Source organism: Ranitomeya imitator, chromosome 3 (assembly GCF_032444005.1).
Source record: "Ranitomeya imitator isolate aRanImi1 chromosome 3, aRanImi1.pri, whole genome shotgun sequence".
Lineage (NCBI taxonomy): Eukaryota > Metazoa > Chordata > Amphibia > Anura > Dendrobatidae > Ranitomeya > Ranitomeya imitator.
Window position 1 is genome coordinate 303,073,005 of NC_091284.1, and position 17,327 is coordinate 303,090,331.

General features: G+C 42.7%; 1 protein-coding gene across 2 annotated transcripts in view; it reads right to left on the bottom strand.

Annotated features, from left to right (window-relative positions):
- DEF6 (DEF6 guanine nucleotide exchange factor) overlaps positions 1-17,327 on the bottom strand; it is an 854,760-nt gene that overhangs the window by 120,351 nt on the left and 717,082 nt on the right. For both annotated transcript variants that reach the window (XM_069756575.1, XM_069756576.1), the window contains exons 8-9: positions 9,575-9,741; positions 7,697-7,895 (exon numbers count right to left, since the gene is read on the bottom strand). In XM_069756575.1, coding sequence (XP_069612676.1) covers positions 7,697-7,895; positions 9,575-9,741 — 366 coding nt within the window. The remainder of the gene's footprint in view (positions 1-7,696; positions 7,896-9,574; positions 9,742-17,327) is intronic.

Below are 17,327 nucleotides of genomic sequence, written 5' to 3' on the forward strand. Positions count from 1 at the left end.
ATCCACACTGTAAACACCTCCTAACCTCACACATACGCTTACCCTCGTCCGGCTCCATGGCATCCAGCAGAGTCCTGTACATGGAGGTCCTCCCGATCATGTGACCCCCTGACTCCTCCTGTGACCTCATCACAGGTCCTGTGCACACAGAGCAGCCAATATGTGGTGTGCTGCTCTGCGGGTACAGGGACTCAGGGAGCTGACCGGGTGATATTACACACCTCCCAACCAGTGCGGGACAACTAATGTCCCGCCCAGGTTCGCGGGGCTGACTGTCAAAATCAGGACAGTCCCGCTGGATCTGGGACAGTTGGGAGGTATGACTACACTAATACATGATGAATGTGTAGTAGCATATCAGCCATGTCTGCAGGGAGGTACACATGAGGGAACATGGCGGCTACATGAATTTCTGAGGTAAAATTGATCCCATATATGATGTAGGAGCTGATACTACACTAATACATGATGTGTGAGGTGAATGTGCTCCTATCAGCTAAAATGTGAGGTGATAACCCCGGTATTATACTCCCTGAAACTGAAGGCATGTTTCCTCCTGTCCATCCTGTGAGAGAAATAGGGAGAGCCAGAGTTGCCTCCCCTATATAAGTCCCACCCTCCTCACAGTAATACACCAGGCACAAACATCTAAACTCCTTCCTCTTAAAGCAACAACACTCTTGTTTAAAATCTACACCGCAATACAAACAAAAGCTGCAGGAGTTCTCGGTCCACCCATCCCCAAGTCATGTCCACCTCTGTCTAGTCTCTGGAGCTTTCTAGAAAGAAGCTGAAAATTAGCATAAAAAAGTAAGCAAACACACCTAGTGTGAACTAAGGGTACCTTCACACAGTGGCACTTTGATCGCTAGGACGGCACGATCCGTGACGTTCCAGCGATATTGTTACGATCTCGCTGTGTCTGACACGCTACAGCGATTAGGGACCCCGCCGAGAATCGTACGTCGTAGCAGATCGTCTGAAACTTTATTTCGTCGCTGGATCTCCCACTGACATCGCTGAATCGGCGTGTGTGACGCCGATTCAGTGATGTCTTCACTGGTAACCAGGGTAAACATCAGGTTCCTAAGCGCAGGGCCGCGCTTAGTAACCCGATGTTTACCCTGGTTACCAGCATAAACGTAAAAAAAACAAACATTACATACTTACCTTCAGCTGTCTGTCCCCGGCGCTGTGCTTCTCTGCACTCCTCCTGCATCCTGTGTCAGCGCCGGCCAGCCAGAAAGCACAGCGGTGACGTCACCGCTCTGCTTTACGGCTGACCGGCACTGACAGTGCAGAGGAAAGCACAGTGCCGGTGGAAAGACATGGAATGTAAGTATGTAATGTTTGTTTGTTTTTCGTTTACGCTGGTAACCACGGTAAACATCGGGTTACTAAGCGCGGCCCTGCGCTTAGTAACCCGATGTTTACCCTGGTTACCAGGGGACTTCGGGATCGTTGGTTGCTGGAGAACTGTCTGTGTGACAGCTCTCCAGCAACCAAACAGCGATGCTGCAGCGATCGACATCGTTGTCGTATCTCTGCAGCGTCGTTTCAGTGTAACAACTCACACAGCAGTACTTCATGTAGCACAGGAAAACCATGAAAAGATAAGGCAAAGCATTTCTAAATTTTGTAGTCCTTAATCACATAATCACAGCCTTAATTAGGCAGTAATTAAGAGCCACAAAGGTCAGAAACGAGTTGCCTTATCTTTTACAGTTTCCCTCTATGCCTGTTCACTGCTGTGTGAACTGTTCCTGATTTTAACTTTATTAATGATTACCTTTCTGCGGAGTGTAAAGAGCAGAAACCAGATTGGAAAGGCTCAAGAAGAGTTATTTGATTAGACAGGAGTAGATAAACCATTAAAAGACTTTAGAGATGAATGAGAGATGAGAGAAAGGTATCTAATTTGCAGAGCAGTGTTGGTCAAGGAGTATTTTTTTTTTTTTTTTAATAATAGTGTTATGATTAGGCTGCCATCACACTAGCAGTATTTGGTCAGTATTTTACATCAGTATTTGTAAGCCAAAACCAGGAGAGGAACAATTAGAGGAAAAGTATAATAGAAACACGTCACCACTTCTGCATTTATCACCCACTCCTGGTTTTGGCTACAAATACTGATGTAAAATACTGACCAAATACTGATTGTGTGACAGCAGCCTTAGAGTTGAGCACATTTTTCAATATTCGTTATGGATTACGATCGCTGGCGAATATTGTATTTGCAATATTCGTCGAACACAGCCGAACGCCATTGGAGTCAATGGAAGTAGAATTGAGCAAATACAGTCATGGCCAAAAGTATTCACACCCCTGCAATTCTGTCAGATAATACTCAGTTTCTTCCTGAAAATGATTGCAATCACAAATTCTTTGGTATTATTATCTTCATTTAATTTGTCTTCAATGAAAAAGCACAAAAGAGAAAGAAGCAAAAAGCAAAACATTGATCATTTCACACAAAACTCCAAAAATGGGCCAGACAAAAGTATTGGCACCCTCAGCCTAATACTTGGTTGCACAACCTTTAGCCAAAGTAACTGCGACCAACCGCTTCCGGTAACCATCAATGAGTTTCTTACAATGCTCTGCTGGAATTTTAGACCATTCTTCTTTGGCAAACTGCTCCAGGTCCCTGATATTTGAAGGGTGCCTCCTCCAAACTGCCATTTTTAGATCTCTCCACAGGTGTTCTATGGGATTCAGGTCTGGACTCATTGCTGTCCACCTTAGAAGTCTCCAGTGCTTTCTCTCAAACCATTTTCTAGTGCTTTTTGAAATGTGTTTTGGGTCATTGTCCTGCTGGAAGACCCATGACCTCTGAGGGAGACCCAGCTTTCTCACACTGGGCCCTACATTATGCTGAAACATTTGTTGGTAGTCTTCAGACTTCATAATGCCATGCACACGGTCAAGCAGTCCAGTGCCAGAGGCAGCAAAGCAACCCCAAAACATCAGGGAACCTCTGCCATGTTTGACTGTAGGGACCGTGTTCTTTTCTTTGAATGCCTCTTTTTTTCTCCTGTAAACTCTATGTTGATGCTTTTGCCCAAAAAGCTCTACTTTTGTCTCATCTGACCAGAGAGCATTCTTCCAAAACGTTTTAGGCTTTTTCAGGTAAGATTTGGCAAACTCCAGCCTGGCTTTTTTATGTCTCAGGGTAAGAAGTGGGGTCTTCCTGGGTCTCCTACCATACAGTCCCTTTTCATTCAGACGCCGACGGATAGTACGGGTTGACACTGTTGTACCCTCGGACTGCAGGGCAGCTTGAACTTGTTTGGATGTTAGTCGAGGTTCTTTATCCAACATCCGCACAATCTTGCATTGAAATCTCTTGTCAATTTTTCTTTTCCGTCCACATCTAGGGAGGTTAGCCACAGTGACATGGGCTGTAAACTTCTTGATGACACTGCGCACGGTAGACACAGGAACATTCAGCTCTTTGGAGATGGACCTGTAGCCTTGAGGTTGCTCATGCTTCCTCACAATTTGGTTTCTCAAGTCCTCAGACAGTTCTTTGGTCTTCTTTCTTTTCTCCATGCTCAATGTGGTACACACAAGGACACAGGACAGAGGTTGAGTCAACTTTAATCCATGTCAACTGGCTGCAAGTATGATTTAGTTATTGCCAACACCTGTTAGGTGCCACAGGTAAGTTACAGGTGCTGTTAATTACACAAATTAGAGAAGCATCACATGATTTTTCAAAGGGTACCAATACCTTTGTCCACCCCCTTTTTTATGTTTGGTGTGAAATTATATCCAATTTGGCTTTAGGACAATTCTTTTTGTGTTTTTTTCATTTAAGGCAAATTAAATGAAGATAATAATAACAAAGAATTTGTGATTGCAATCATTTTCAGGAAGAAACTGAGTATTATCTGACAGTATTGCAGGGGTGTGAATACTTTTGGCCATGACTGTATGTTTGGAAACAATCGTCAAACATAAATTCGGCATCAATATGGCAAATTCAGATTCAGTGAACGTTCCCAAACATATTCGCTCAACTCTATTTATGATAGCATGTTTGAAAGAGGAGGGAAAGATATCGTAAGAAAGAGAGAAGTTCAATATTTTCTTAGGTGGGTAATAACAGCTATGAGAGGGACTGAAATCAGTGTCAAAGAATAGGGTCACTCATGAAGTAGGTAGAGAGAGAGAAGAAAAGAGACTGGTAACTTCTACTGTGACATCAATCCAGAAGCAATCCAAAGGACAGCAGGTAACCAAGCTCTTTGTTTAAAAAAAAAAAGGCCTTTATTTGAATCGACTAAAAGCATGTGATGGCAAGATCAAAGAAAGAGTAAAGAACATTGCGCAAGAGAACTGTTATGGTTGACGCATTTCAGTGTGATACTCTTAACCTCTATGATCCCTCTGAGGTTATTAGTAATATAAGTAAGAAGCATTACTCCGAAATGAGTCAACCATAACAATTCTCTTGCAGAATGTTTTTTCCTCTGGCTTTGATTTTGCCATCACATGCTTTTAGTGGATTCAAATAAAAGTCTTTTTTAACAAACTGCTGGATTACCTGTTGTCCTTTGGATTGGTGCTGGATTGGCTTTGCTGTGGAGCTAGGATCCGTGCACTCAAATGGAATGGTGAGCTGCTTGTGTTTATTTTTAGTTTGCCACTATTGTGACTAGTTCAATGGCAGAAAGTGAACTTGATGAAGTTCGGGAGGGAAGGTGATCCATGCCATTCAAAATTGGGAACAAATTTCCTGTCAGATTTTATTCACCTTTTTTTTTTTTAAACAGGTGGCTAGATTGTCATCGCTGACGTTGGTGATAGGGGCCTCCGCTTTACGACTTATGAGGGAGTGAAAAGTGTCAAAGAATTGCTTTAGATTGTCAGATAGTGCGATGATAATGGTGGTGAAGTTGAGTATTTGCAAAGAGGAGGAGCTTTATCAAAGTCACCTTTCATGTTTTTATAATGTATCAAAGATCTGTTGGGATGAAAAAAAGTGAACGCTGACTGCAAATTCCTCAAACGTTGCTGGATATTGACTAGAGATGAGCGAAAAACGATCGGCAAACATAAATTCGGCACAAATATGGTACATTTGGATTCGTGATCGGTAACACAAGCATTTTTCTTAAAATTAGAAAAAGTCGGTAACATTCAGTAAATGACAGAATAAAAGCCGGTAATTCATGTGCCGCGTTCAGTAAAATCACAGTGTAACAGGTTAGAATAGATATATACATATAGAATACATAGACATATAGATGTCAGATAGAACCTAGAATATAAGACATAATTTCAGTTGTTTCACACTTTTTTGTTAAGTATATAATTCCACATGTGTTAATTCATAGTTTTGATGCTTTCAGTGTGAGTGTACAATTTTCATAGTCAAATGAAAATACAGAAAAATCTTTAAATGAGAAGGTGTGTGTATTTTATATAGATCGAAGAAAAGCCAGCAATTCAGCAGCCATGGTAGTGTAAAATCATAGCAGGAGCCGGCAGGATACCATAGATGGATTACATACAGTAAATACAAATATATTGATATCTAGATGTCAGTGACACATACAATTACTACAGTGTGTGTGTGCGCAGCTTACTGTACATGTATTTAATTAATAAAAGATTATTTTTCTGAAAAAAAATGGCGTGGTCTCCCATGTAATTTTAAAATTACATGCTATTAAAATGGGGGACCCTAAAAAAATGATGTAGTGTCCCCTGTAATTAACAACCAGCAAAGGCTATGCAGACAGCTGCGGGCTGATAGTAATACCCTAGGAAGGGGCCATATATACTGCCCCCCAGGCTAAAAACATCATCTCTCAGCCGCCCCAGAAAAAGCGCATCTCTAAGATGTGCCAATTCTGGCACTTAGCCTCGCTCTTCTCACTTGCCCTGTAGGGGTGGCAAGAGGGGTGATAGTTGGGGGAGTTGATGTCACCTTTGTATTGTCAGGTGACATCAAGCCCCGAGGTTATGGATAGGCATCAATAAGATGCCCCCATTACTAACCCCATAGTCACATTGTATAAAAACACACACCAAGAATAAAGTCCTTTAATTGAAGAAAAATGACACAGACTCCTTTAATAATCTTAATTACACCATACATACAATCTCACCTAATTTCACAGAAGCCCTCGTTCTCCTGTAATAAACCAAAAATAATAAAACCACAATATCCCTCACCTCTGTGATTCTGTCCCATGCCATAATCCTTGTCTGGGGAGAAATCCTTTTCCACCTGGATGGTGCCAAGAAGTGACCGTCCAGGCTGTGAACCCCTGGTAACTGAACTGCTGAGAGCGTAGCCTCAGTGACTAGCAGTAACGTGACTGAGGCTGCATTCCCAGCCAGGGTGAACTGTGATGACCTTGGTGAGATCCCCACTAGCACCATGAGAAAGTTGATTGGTGCAGAAGTGAGTTCACAGGGAGAATTTCACTGCGGTGAATTTCAACTGCGGTAATAGAAATTAAGATTATTAATTTCTATGACAGTCTGTGTCATTTTTTAAATTAAAGGACTTTTTTCTTGGTGTGTGTGTTTTTATACAATGTGACTATGGGGTTATTAATGGGGACATCTTATTGACGCCTTTCCTTTACTAACCTCGGGGCTTAATATCACCTGACAATACAAAGGTGACATCAACCCTACAAATATAAACCCCATTTGCCACCGCTACAACGATAGTGGGAAGAGCCTGGCAAAGCGCCAGAATTGGCACATCTAATAGATGTGCCTTTTTGGGGCAGCTGCGGGTTGCTATTTTTAGGCTGGGGGGGGTCAATATCCATGGACCCTTACCAGCCTGAGAATACCAGCCCCTAGCTGTCAGCTTTAGCAAGGCTGGTTGTCAAAAATGGGGGGGGACCCCACAGGGTTTTAAAAAATATATATATATTTATTTACAGAGCAGCAGCATCTGATGAATACTCCCATTCGCAGCTCCTGCTTTCACTGTTATTAGCGGCAGCAGGTGTCAGATGATGGGAGCTGTAGTCCCATCAGCTGACACCAGTGACCGCAGGTAAACTTTTTACCTCAAATCACAGCTGAGCGCTCACGCTGCCTTCTGACATCGTGGGAACCGTGGCTCTCTGACCGGTGGGGATGATTTCACTGCCAATCAGAAGTGCTGTGCCGGTGTTCCCCATGCTGTCACACAGCTTGGGAAACACCAGCTTTTGTGCTGTGTATGTTCGGCTATATTCGGCAATTTAATCTATGATTAAATTGGCAAATATTGCAAATTCAGGAATCGTGATCCGAACGCTGAAATATTCGCTCATCTCTAATATTGATGGCATGTAGATTTATGTATGTTCAGTATGTAGGGCTGTCCTTAGAACAGCAGAAACGAAAGACGGTTGTGGTGATTTTATTGCTTGATGAGAGTGTCACTTGATGGACCAGATAGATGGGGCCCTGGTTGGATCAATGAGTACAGACCTCAACTTCTACTAAGATGCCAGAAAAGTGGAGGTGGGGTTCTACTATGGGCTGGTATATTTAAAAATGAGCTAGTTGGAACTTTTCAGATTGAAGATGGATGTAAAATCAACTTTCAAACCTACTGCCAGAGTTTCAGTTTTTAGAAGACACTTTCTTCAACCAGTGGTACAGGAAAAAGTCTGCATCTGGAGGTTTGGGGCACCTGGCTTCATAGAACTAAATTAGTAGAATGATCACACACCTGTACGTCTCTGTCCGCCTTTTGTCTGTTTTCCCTTACATCTTCTAGCTGTCTCTGTGCCTCCTGTAGTTCTTTGTTCTTTATCTCCATCTCCTGTTGCAGTTCTTGTTTCTCTCTCTGAGCTCTTTCCACAAAATGTTTCTGTTCTTCCCGCATCTTAAGCAGAACTCGCAAATTATCCTCTTCCTGAATGAGCAGCCTGTGGAGGAACAGCAGCAAGGACTGCATATTATTATTGTGTACTGTGTATTCTGATTTTGTATGGCAATATCTACAAAAGTGGAGGAAATCATTTAACATCTTCTGCCCCTGCAACTTGCCAGAAACAAAGCCTTGTCGCCTAGTATATAAAAAGAATTATCCCTACTGCTTATTGCATTTTGACTCTTCATATTACAATAGGTGAATAGGGGAAAAATCCAAATAAATTGTCTAATTCTGCAGTGTGCAAATGGAGTTTATACAGCATACTTTATCCCTATTGCAGATTGTGGGCACAAAAATCCCAGAAATAAGCAAAAACAAGTACAAAGAAGATAAAAAATTAGAAACCGAGTAAAACTAATAATTGTTTTTGTCACTATATGTAACTTATTTGCCTGGAAGACAAACTCTTCTAGAGCCCACTACACATCTACATAGCATATACAGCTCTGGCAAAAATTGAGACCACCACATTAAAACCATGTCATGGGTAGCCCAATCTCCAGACCTGAACCTCATTGAAAACCTCTGAAATGTAATCAAGAGGATGATGGATAGTCACAAGCCATCACAGAAGAACTACCGGTACTTACATTTTTCCTCCAGAAGCAGTGTGAAAGACTGGTGGAAAGCATGGCAAGACACATGAAAGCTGTTATTAAAAATTATGGTTATTTCACAAAATATTGATTTCTGAACTCTTCCTGAGTGAAAACATTAGTATTGTTGTTTCTAAATGATTATGAACTTGTTTTCTTTGCATTATTTGAGGTCTGAAAGCACTGGGGGTTTTTTGACCATTTTTTCTTTTTCAGAAAAAAAAAACAATTTATTGCTTGGAAATTTGGAGACATGTTGTCAGAAATTTATAGAATAAAAGAAGAATTTACATCTTACTCAAACATATATCTATGAAGAGAAAAATCAAACAACCTGAAAATTTTGCAGTGGTCTCTTTATTTTTGCCAGAGCTATATGTTTTGTATTGTTCCATAGCTCATACGCATAACCCATTGCCCAGTAAAGTCCACAATGCACCTCTTTTCTACACCATTTATACTCTGAGGTAATTTCTCATTTATTGAAACTCTATGTGCTGCCGTACAATGTCCATTAGTGATGAGTGAGTATACTCATTACTTGGGTTTGCCTGAGCATGCTCTGATGGTCTCCGAGGATTTTGACGTGCTCGGAGATTTAGTTTTAGTCACCGCAGCTGCGTGATTTGCAGCTGCTACACAGGCTGAGTACATGTGGGAATTCCCTAACAAACAGGCAACCCCCACATGTATTCAGGATGACTAGCAGTTGCAGATCATGCAGCTGCGGTGACTAAAACTAAATCTCCGTGCACGCCAAAATACTTGAAGACCATCAGAGAATGCTCGGGGGAAACCAAGTTATGAGTATACCCACTCATCACTAATGTCCATCCATCCATTAACATGTACATGAAATACAATTCACAAGTCTCACTTATTTGTATAGGCATTAACTAATTAATGACTATAAAACAGAATGTAATATATACAGACAAATATAAATGTTTAAAAATCTGATTTTTCTTTAAGCATTTGATAATTCATATCAGTCAAATTAAAATAATGCCTAAAAGTAATTTTACTGTTTGTAACGAGAAAATAATAGTAAACTATAAGCAGCAAAAATACATACTTGGCCTGGGCATGTCTGTACTCCTCTTCATCTTGACGTGCTTTGATTTCTTGTGCTAGAGCTCCCTGCAGCTGCTCCTGCAACTGCTCGAGTTCTCGAATCCTCTGCTTCTGAAGCAGAGCTTCTCGCTCTTTCTGTTGCATTTCAGCCTGCAATGATGCACGAGCCTAAGAAAAAGTTTGAGCGGCATTATTTCTATTTTGTAGAATAGCATGATCAAAGAGAAATGACCAGTGAATAGTGATGAGCGAGCACTAAAATGCTCTGGTACTCATTACTTGAGTCACGCAAATTGTAATGCTAAGGGAACTCATTACTTAAGTCAATCAAATCGTAATGCTCGGGTACTTGACCCGAGTAACGATTATAATGGAAGTCAATGAGTAACTCAAGTAACCAGGACTTTGGAATGGCTGTACAAATTGCTGAAAATGGTGGAAACAGCACTGAAATGGCATGGGAACAGCATGGAGAAGACCCTGGAAGCATCTCTGAATCCCATGTTGCTGCAGGGAACAATGTTGTCAGTATATTATGCCCCTTTCACGGACAGACGATAAAACATACAAAACCGCAGTTAAAATGGATTTGACTGGAAATATGTTAAGGAACAATCTTTCCAGGATAATGACTTGTATACAATGCAAAGTAAATAAGAAAAAAAAAATACTCCTCCACTGTTCAAAGTATTTTTGCTGCGATTTTGCAATATTTTCAGTGGTGAATAAAAATTCACCAGGAAATTGAATTTTATAATTTACACCTTATCTGGCCATGTCGTGTGTGAGACATGATCAGACACATCCTTTTTAACCCCTTCATGACCCAGCCTATTTTGACCTTAATGACCTGGCCATTTTTTGCAATTCTGACCAGTGTCCCTTTATAAGGTAACTCAGGAACTCCTTAACGGATTCTAGCGATTCTGAGAATGTTTTTTGTGACATGTTGGGCTTCATGTTAGTGGTAAATTTAGGTCGATAATTTTTGCGTTTATTTGTGAAAAAAACTTTTTTTTTTCTTAAAAAATGATTTTTAAGTCTGTAATTTTTTATTTTCACAAGGGTAACAGGAGAAACTTGACCCCAAAAGTTGTTGTCCAGTTTGTTCTGAGTACGCCGATATTCCATATGTTGGGGTAAACCACTGTTTGGGCACACGTCGGGGCTCGGAAGGGAAGTAGTGATGTTTTGAAATGCAGACTTTGATGGAATGGTCTGCAGGCGTCATGTTGCATTTCCAGAGCCCCTGATGTGCCTAAACAGTAGAAACCCCACACAAGTGACCCCATTTTGTAAACTAGACCACCCAAGGAACTTATCTAGATGTGTCTTGAGCACTTTGAGCCTAACCCTAACCCCAACACACCGCTAACCCTAATCTTTTCCCTAATTCCAACCCCAACCCTAATCCCAACCCTAACTCTAATTCCAACCCTAACCCTAAGGCTATGTGCCCCCATTGCAGATTTGTGTGTTGATTTTTCAGCACCGTTTTTGAAAAATCCGCAGGTAAAATGCACTGCGTTTTACCTGTGGATTTACTGCGGATTTCCTGCGTTTTTTGTGCGGATTTCACTTGCGGTTTTGCACCTGCGGAGTCCTATTGAGCAACAGGTGTAAAACGCTGCAGAATCCACACAAAGAATTGACATGCTGCGGAAAATACAATGCTGTGTTTCCGCTTGGTATTTTCTGCACCATGGGTACAGTGAATTTGGTTTTCCATAGGTTTACATGGTACTGTACACTGCATGGAAAACTGCTGCGAATCCGCAGCCAAATCCGCACCGTGTGCACATACCCTAATTCTAACCCTAACCCTAGTTCTAACCTTAACCCTAGTTCTAACCTTAATTCTAACCCTAACCCTAGTTCTAACCCTAACCCAAGTTCTAACCCTAACCCTAGTGGAAAAATAAAAATAAAAATATGTTCTTTATTTTATGATGTTTCCTACCTATGGGGGTGATAATTATTAAACTCCGCACTATTTGCTATTTTTTTTATTTTGATCACAGTGATCAAAATGAATGAACGATCTGCCGGCCGGCAGATTCGGCAGGTGCACTGCGCATGCGCCCACCATTTTGGAAGATGGCGGCGCCCATCCTAGATGCCGGACAGACACCGGGAGGGACCCCGGGACTCCGGGAGGTACCCCGGGACTCCGGAGGTAAAAGAGGGAGGGATCGGACAGGACGGAGGGGAGAGGATGGCGCGGAGGACAGGACGGACGGGTAGGAAACACTGACGGCGGCTGCAGATCGCCGCTGTCAGTCAGTGGGGGGGTCAGATCGGGGTCTCCAGCCAAGGTCAATGATATTGCAGCATCGGCCATGGCTGAATTGTAATATTTCACCAAGTTTCATTGGTGAAATATTACAAATTCCTCTGATTGGCTACTGAAAGTGAAACAGCCAATCAAAGCAATCGTAGCCATGTGGGCTAAAAGCCATCCCCCCTGGGCTGAAGTACCACTCCCCCGTCCCTGCAGATCGGGTGAAATTGGAGTTAACCCTTTCACCCGATCTGCAGGGACGCGAACCCTCCATGATGCCACACTAGATGTGCAAGGTTTCTGCAGGGGTGCCCTTGTTGCTGGGCATGGGAGACCAGTGAGGAGGACAGGGATGAGAAAGTGAGCAGATGGTGGTCAAATAGAGGGAGAGGGGAGGTGGTGAAGTTAGATAGAGAGCAGAGACGGGTGAAGACCAGGTCTAGGGTAGGAGGAGCGACCATGTCAATAGCTGATGCGAGAGTGGCATTGTAGAAAGCAGTGGTAGTGTCTGTGTCGTGGAATGAGGATATGGATGCCAGTGGTAGGATAGGCGTCACACGCTCTCTGACTCTATCCTACCACTGGCATCCATATCCTCACTCCACGACACAGACACTGCCACTGCTTTCTACAATGCCACGCTCGCATCAGCTATTGACATGGTCGCACATCTCGTTCATGGCAGAGTGCGACGTATCAATTGACAACCCTGGCACAATAACACCACTAAAAAGCTCTGGCAACTGTCCAGGGTTGCAGAGCAGCATTGGAAGAAAACACATTCGCAAGACGACTTCACTGCATTCAAACAGGCAACACTCGCTTTTAAATCTGCTCTCACCTCTGCTAAACAGGCCTACTTTACAACCCTCATATCCTCCTTATCTTACAACCCCAAACAGTTATTCAAAACCTTTAACTCCCTCCTCCGCCTCTTCCAACCTCCCTTATCTCTGCTGAGGACTTTGATACACACTTTAAAAATAAGATCGACCAAACAAGGCAAGTCTTCATTGTTCAACCATCACAACCCCTTTGTATACCAGACCAATGCCCAAACCCCATAACCTCCCTCTCCAAGATCACTGAAGGGGGGCTTAATTGTCTCCTCTCCAAATTTCACCTCACCACCTGTGCGCTTGACACCATCCCATCCCACCTCCTCCCCAACCTCACCACCACATTTATCCCATCCCTAACCCACCTCTTCAACCTATCACTAACTTCTGGCACCTTCCCTTCTGCTTTCAAACATGCCACAATCACGCCTATCTTTAAAAAGCCAACCCTCGACCCAACAGCTATGTCCAGCTATCGCCCAATATCGATGCTCCCATTCGCTTCCAAACTCCTGGAGCAGCATGTCCATGCTGAACTTTCCTCCCACTTCTCATGTAACTTGCTCTTTGACAATCTACAATCTGGTTTCCGCCCCAATCACTCAACTTAGACAGCCCTGACCAAAATCACTAATGACCTGCTTACAGCCAAAGCTACCGGACAATACTCTGTACTCCTCCTTCTAGACCTGTCCTCTGCTTTTGACACAGTTGACCACTGCCTCCTACTACAGATCCTCTCCTCTTTTGGCATCAAAGACCTCACCCTATCCTGGATCTCCTCATACCTTTCCAACCATACATTCAGCTTCTCCCACTCCCACACTACCTCCTGTTGGAGTCCCCCAAGGCTCTGTTCTAGGACCCCTACTCTTCTCAATCTATACACTTGGCCTGGGAAAACTCAAAGTCCCAAGGATTCCAGTACCACCTTTATGCTGATGACACTCAGATCTAGCTTTCTGGACCAGACGTCACCTCTCTGCTGTCCAGAATCCAGCCATATCCTCCTTCTTCTCCTCTTCGCTTCCTCACACTCAATGTGGACAAATCTGAACTCATCATCTTTCCTCCATCTCATAGATCTTCCATACATGACCTATCTATCGCAACTAACGACATCACGCTTTCCCCCGTACCGGAAGTCTGCTGCCTTGGAGTAACCCTTGACTCTGCCCTGTCCTTCAAACCGCACATCCAAGTTCTGTCCATCTCTTGTCGCCTCCAGCTCAAAAATATCTCCAGAATCCATCTTTTCCTCAACTGTCAATCTACTAAAATACTTGTGCATGCCCTCATCATCTCCTGCCTTGACTACTGCAACATCCTTTTCTGTGGCCTCCCTGCTAACACCCTTGCACCTCTCCAGTCCATCCATAACTCTGCTGCCTGACTATACTCCATACTCCTCCACTTCCCCTCTGCAAATCTCTTCACTGGCTCCCATTCCCTCAGCATATCCAGTTCAAATTACTAATAGTTACATAGTTACATAGTTATTAAGGTTGAAGGAAGACTTTAAGTCCATCTAGTTCAACCCATAGCCTAACCTTACATGCCCTAACATGTTGATCCAGAGGAAGGCAAAAAAAAACCCATGTGGCAAAGAGTAAGCTCCACATTGGGGAAAAAAATTCCTTCCCGACTCCACATACGGCAATCAGACTAGTTCCCTGGATCAACGCCCTATCAAGGAATCTAGTATATATACCCTGTAACATTATACTTTTCCAGAAAGGTATCCAGTCCCCTCTTAAATTTAAGTAACAAATTACTCATTACAATATCATACGGCAGAGAGTAAGGCAGAGAGTTCCATAGTCTCACTGCTCTTACAGTAAAGAATCCGCGTCTGTTATTATGCTTAAACCTTCTTTCTTCCAGACGTAGAGGATGCCTCCTTGTCCCTGTCTCAGGTCTATGACTAAAAAGATCATCAGAAATGTCTTTGTACTGTCCCCTCATATATTTATACATTAAAATAAGATCACCCCTTAGTCTTCGTTTTTCCAAACTAAATAGCCCCAAGTGTAATAACCTATCTTGGTATTGCAGACCCCCCAGTCCTCTAATAACCTTTGTCGCTCTTCTCTGCACCCGCTCTAGTTCAGCTATGTCTTTCTTATACATCGGAGACCAGAACTGTGCACAGTATTCTAAGTGTGGTCGAACTAGTGACTTGTATAGAGGTAAAATGATGTTCTCCTCATGAGCATCTATGCCTCTTTTAATGCATCCCATTATTTTATTTGCCTTAGTAGCAGCTGCCTGACACTGGCCACTGAATATGAGTTTGTCATCCACCCATACACCCAGGTCTTTTTCATTGACGGTTTTGCCCAGAGTTTTAGAATTAAGTACATAGTTATACATCTTATTACTTCTACCCAAGTGCATGACCTTACATTTATCCCCATTAAAGCTCATTTGCCATTTATCAGCCCAAGCTTCTAGTTTACATAAATCATCCTGTAATATAAACTTGTCCTCCCCTGTATTGATTACCCTGCAGAGTTTAGTGTCATTTGCAAATATTGACCTATAAAGCCATCCATAACCTGTCTCCTCCATATATCTCTGAACTAATCTCCCGATATCTTCCCTCATGTAATCTCCGGTCCTCCCAAGACCTCCTTCTCTCCTCCACACTTATCCACTCCTCAGCCAACCGCCTCCAAGACTTCTCCAGAATATCCCCCATCCTCTGGAATTTTTTGCCCCAACACATCCGACTATCAACCACATTCGGATCCTTCAGATGGAACCAGAAAACGCACCTCTTCAGGAAAGCCTACAGCCAGCACTGACCCCGCTGCCTACTCACCACTACTGAAGCTACCACCTCACCAACTCCGGTTCTCCTACCACCCTCAACCTATTGTCTCCATCCCCACCATCCTGTAGAATGTAAGCCCGCAAGGGCAGGGTCCTCGCCCCTCTGTATCAGTCTGTCATTATTAGTTTGCTTACTGTAAGTGATATCTGTAATTTGTATGTAACCCGTTCTCATATACAGCACCATGGAATCAATGGTGCTATATAAATAAATATAATAATAATAATAATACAGATGCTCGAGAGAAACTGTGAATGGACACATTAAATCAGGTAATTTTGCCTGCTTTGATGAATTTCTGAGTATAAATCACCGTAAAAAACATGAATCAGTCAATGAGTCCATGTAAAAAGCAAGGCTTAGAATTTATAAGGAAATATACCCTGACTAGATGTCTGTTATACACTGTACCTACTGCCACATCTCACCCTTCAGGATCTGCAGATACGAGTGATATTATTGTAGAATATAGAAGGGATTTGAACCAGCCTTGAAAAGATTTTTGCTGTACGTGGCAGCAACAAATCTAGAGGAATGCAAGTAACGCTGTCAGCTTTGATGAATTTCTGAGTACAGATCACAGTAGAAAAAATAAATCTGTGAATGAATCCATGGAAAAAAGCAGCAGCAAGGCTAAGGATTTATAAGGTAATAGTCCCTGACTAGATGCCTGTCATATTCTATACCTACTGCAACACCTCACTGTAGACAAATTGTAGATAAGAGAGGTATTATTGTGGAAAATAGAAGGGATTTAACCTGGCCCTGAAAATAATTTTTTCTTGTACATGACAGCAACAAACTCTGGAGGAATGCAAGTAACACTGCTAGCTGTGATTGAATTTTAGTATAGATCACCATATAAACATGAATATGTCACTGAGTGCATGGAAAAAAGCAACAGCCAGGATTATAATTTATAAGGCGATAATCCCTGACTAGATGGCAGTAACATGCTATCTCTACTGCCACACCTCACCGTTGACAAAGTGCAGATAAGACCAGTATTATAACAGAATAGGAAATACGATTAGTTTAATGCAGCAGCATCAAGGACTGTTATTTCATCAACCCTGCACTGTCATTTTCCCACAGTCCAGAGTTCACCACAGTGCAGGCTGTGAGGGAGTGCAGCTTCAGTTACGTCACTGCAAATCACTGAAGCTCCGCTCTCAGCAGCTCATTCAAAAGTGGTTTTCAACCTTGACGGTCGCATCTTGGCACCGTCCAGGTTGAAAACTGTAGATTCCCCAGATATGGATTACTGCGTGGGACACAACGATAGACAGGTATGAGTATATTGTTGGTTTGTTATTTACTTTTGTTACAGGAGATCGAGGGCTTCGCAGGTATTAGGTGTGGATTAAAGGATTCTTTACTGGGTGTCTGTGTTTTCTTAACAATTTGACTATGGGGTTAGTAATAGGGGCATCTTATTGATGCTTCTCCATAACTAACCTTGGGGCTTGATGTCACCTGATGGTGACATCAATCCCCACAACTATTATGCCACTTGCCACCACTACAGGGCAAGTGGGAAGAGCGAGGTTAAGTGCTGGAATTGGCTCATCTTAGAGATGCACCTTTTCTGGGGCAGCTGAGTGATGATGCTTATAGCCGAGGGGACCAATATCCATGGCCCCTTCCTAGGCTATTAATTTCAGCCCGCAGCTGTCTGCATAGCCTTTGCAGGCTATTAATCATGGGGGACCTCATATGTTTTTGGGGGGTCTCCCATTATAATAGCCAGTAAAGGCTCAGTATACAGCTGTGAGCGTATATTAATAGTCTGTGAAGC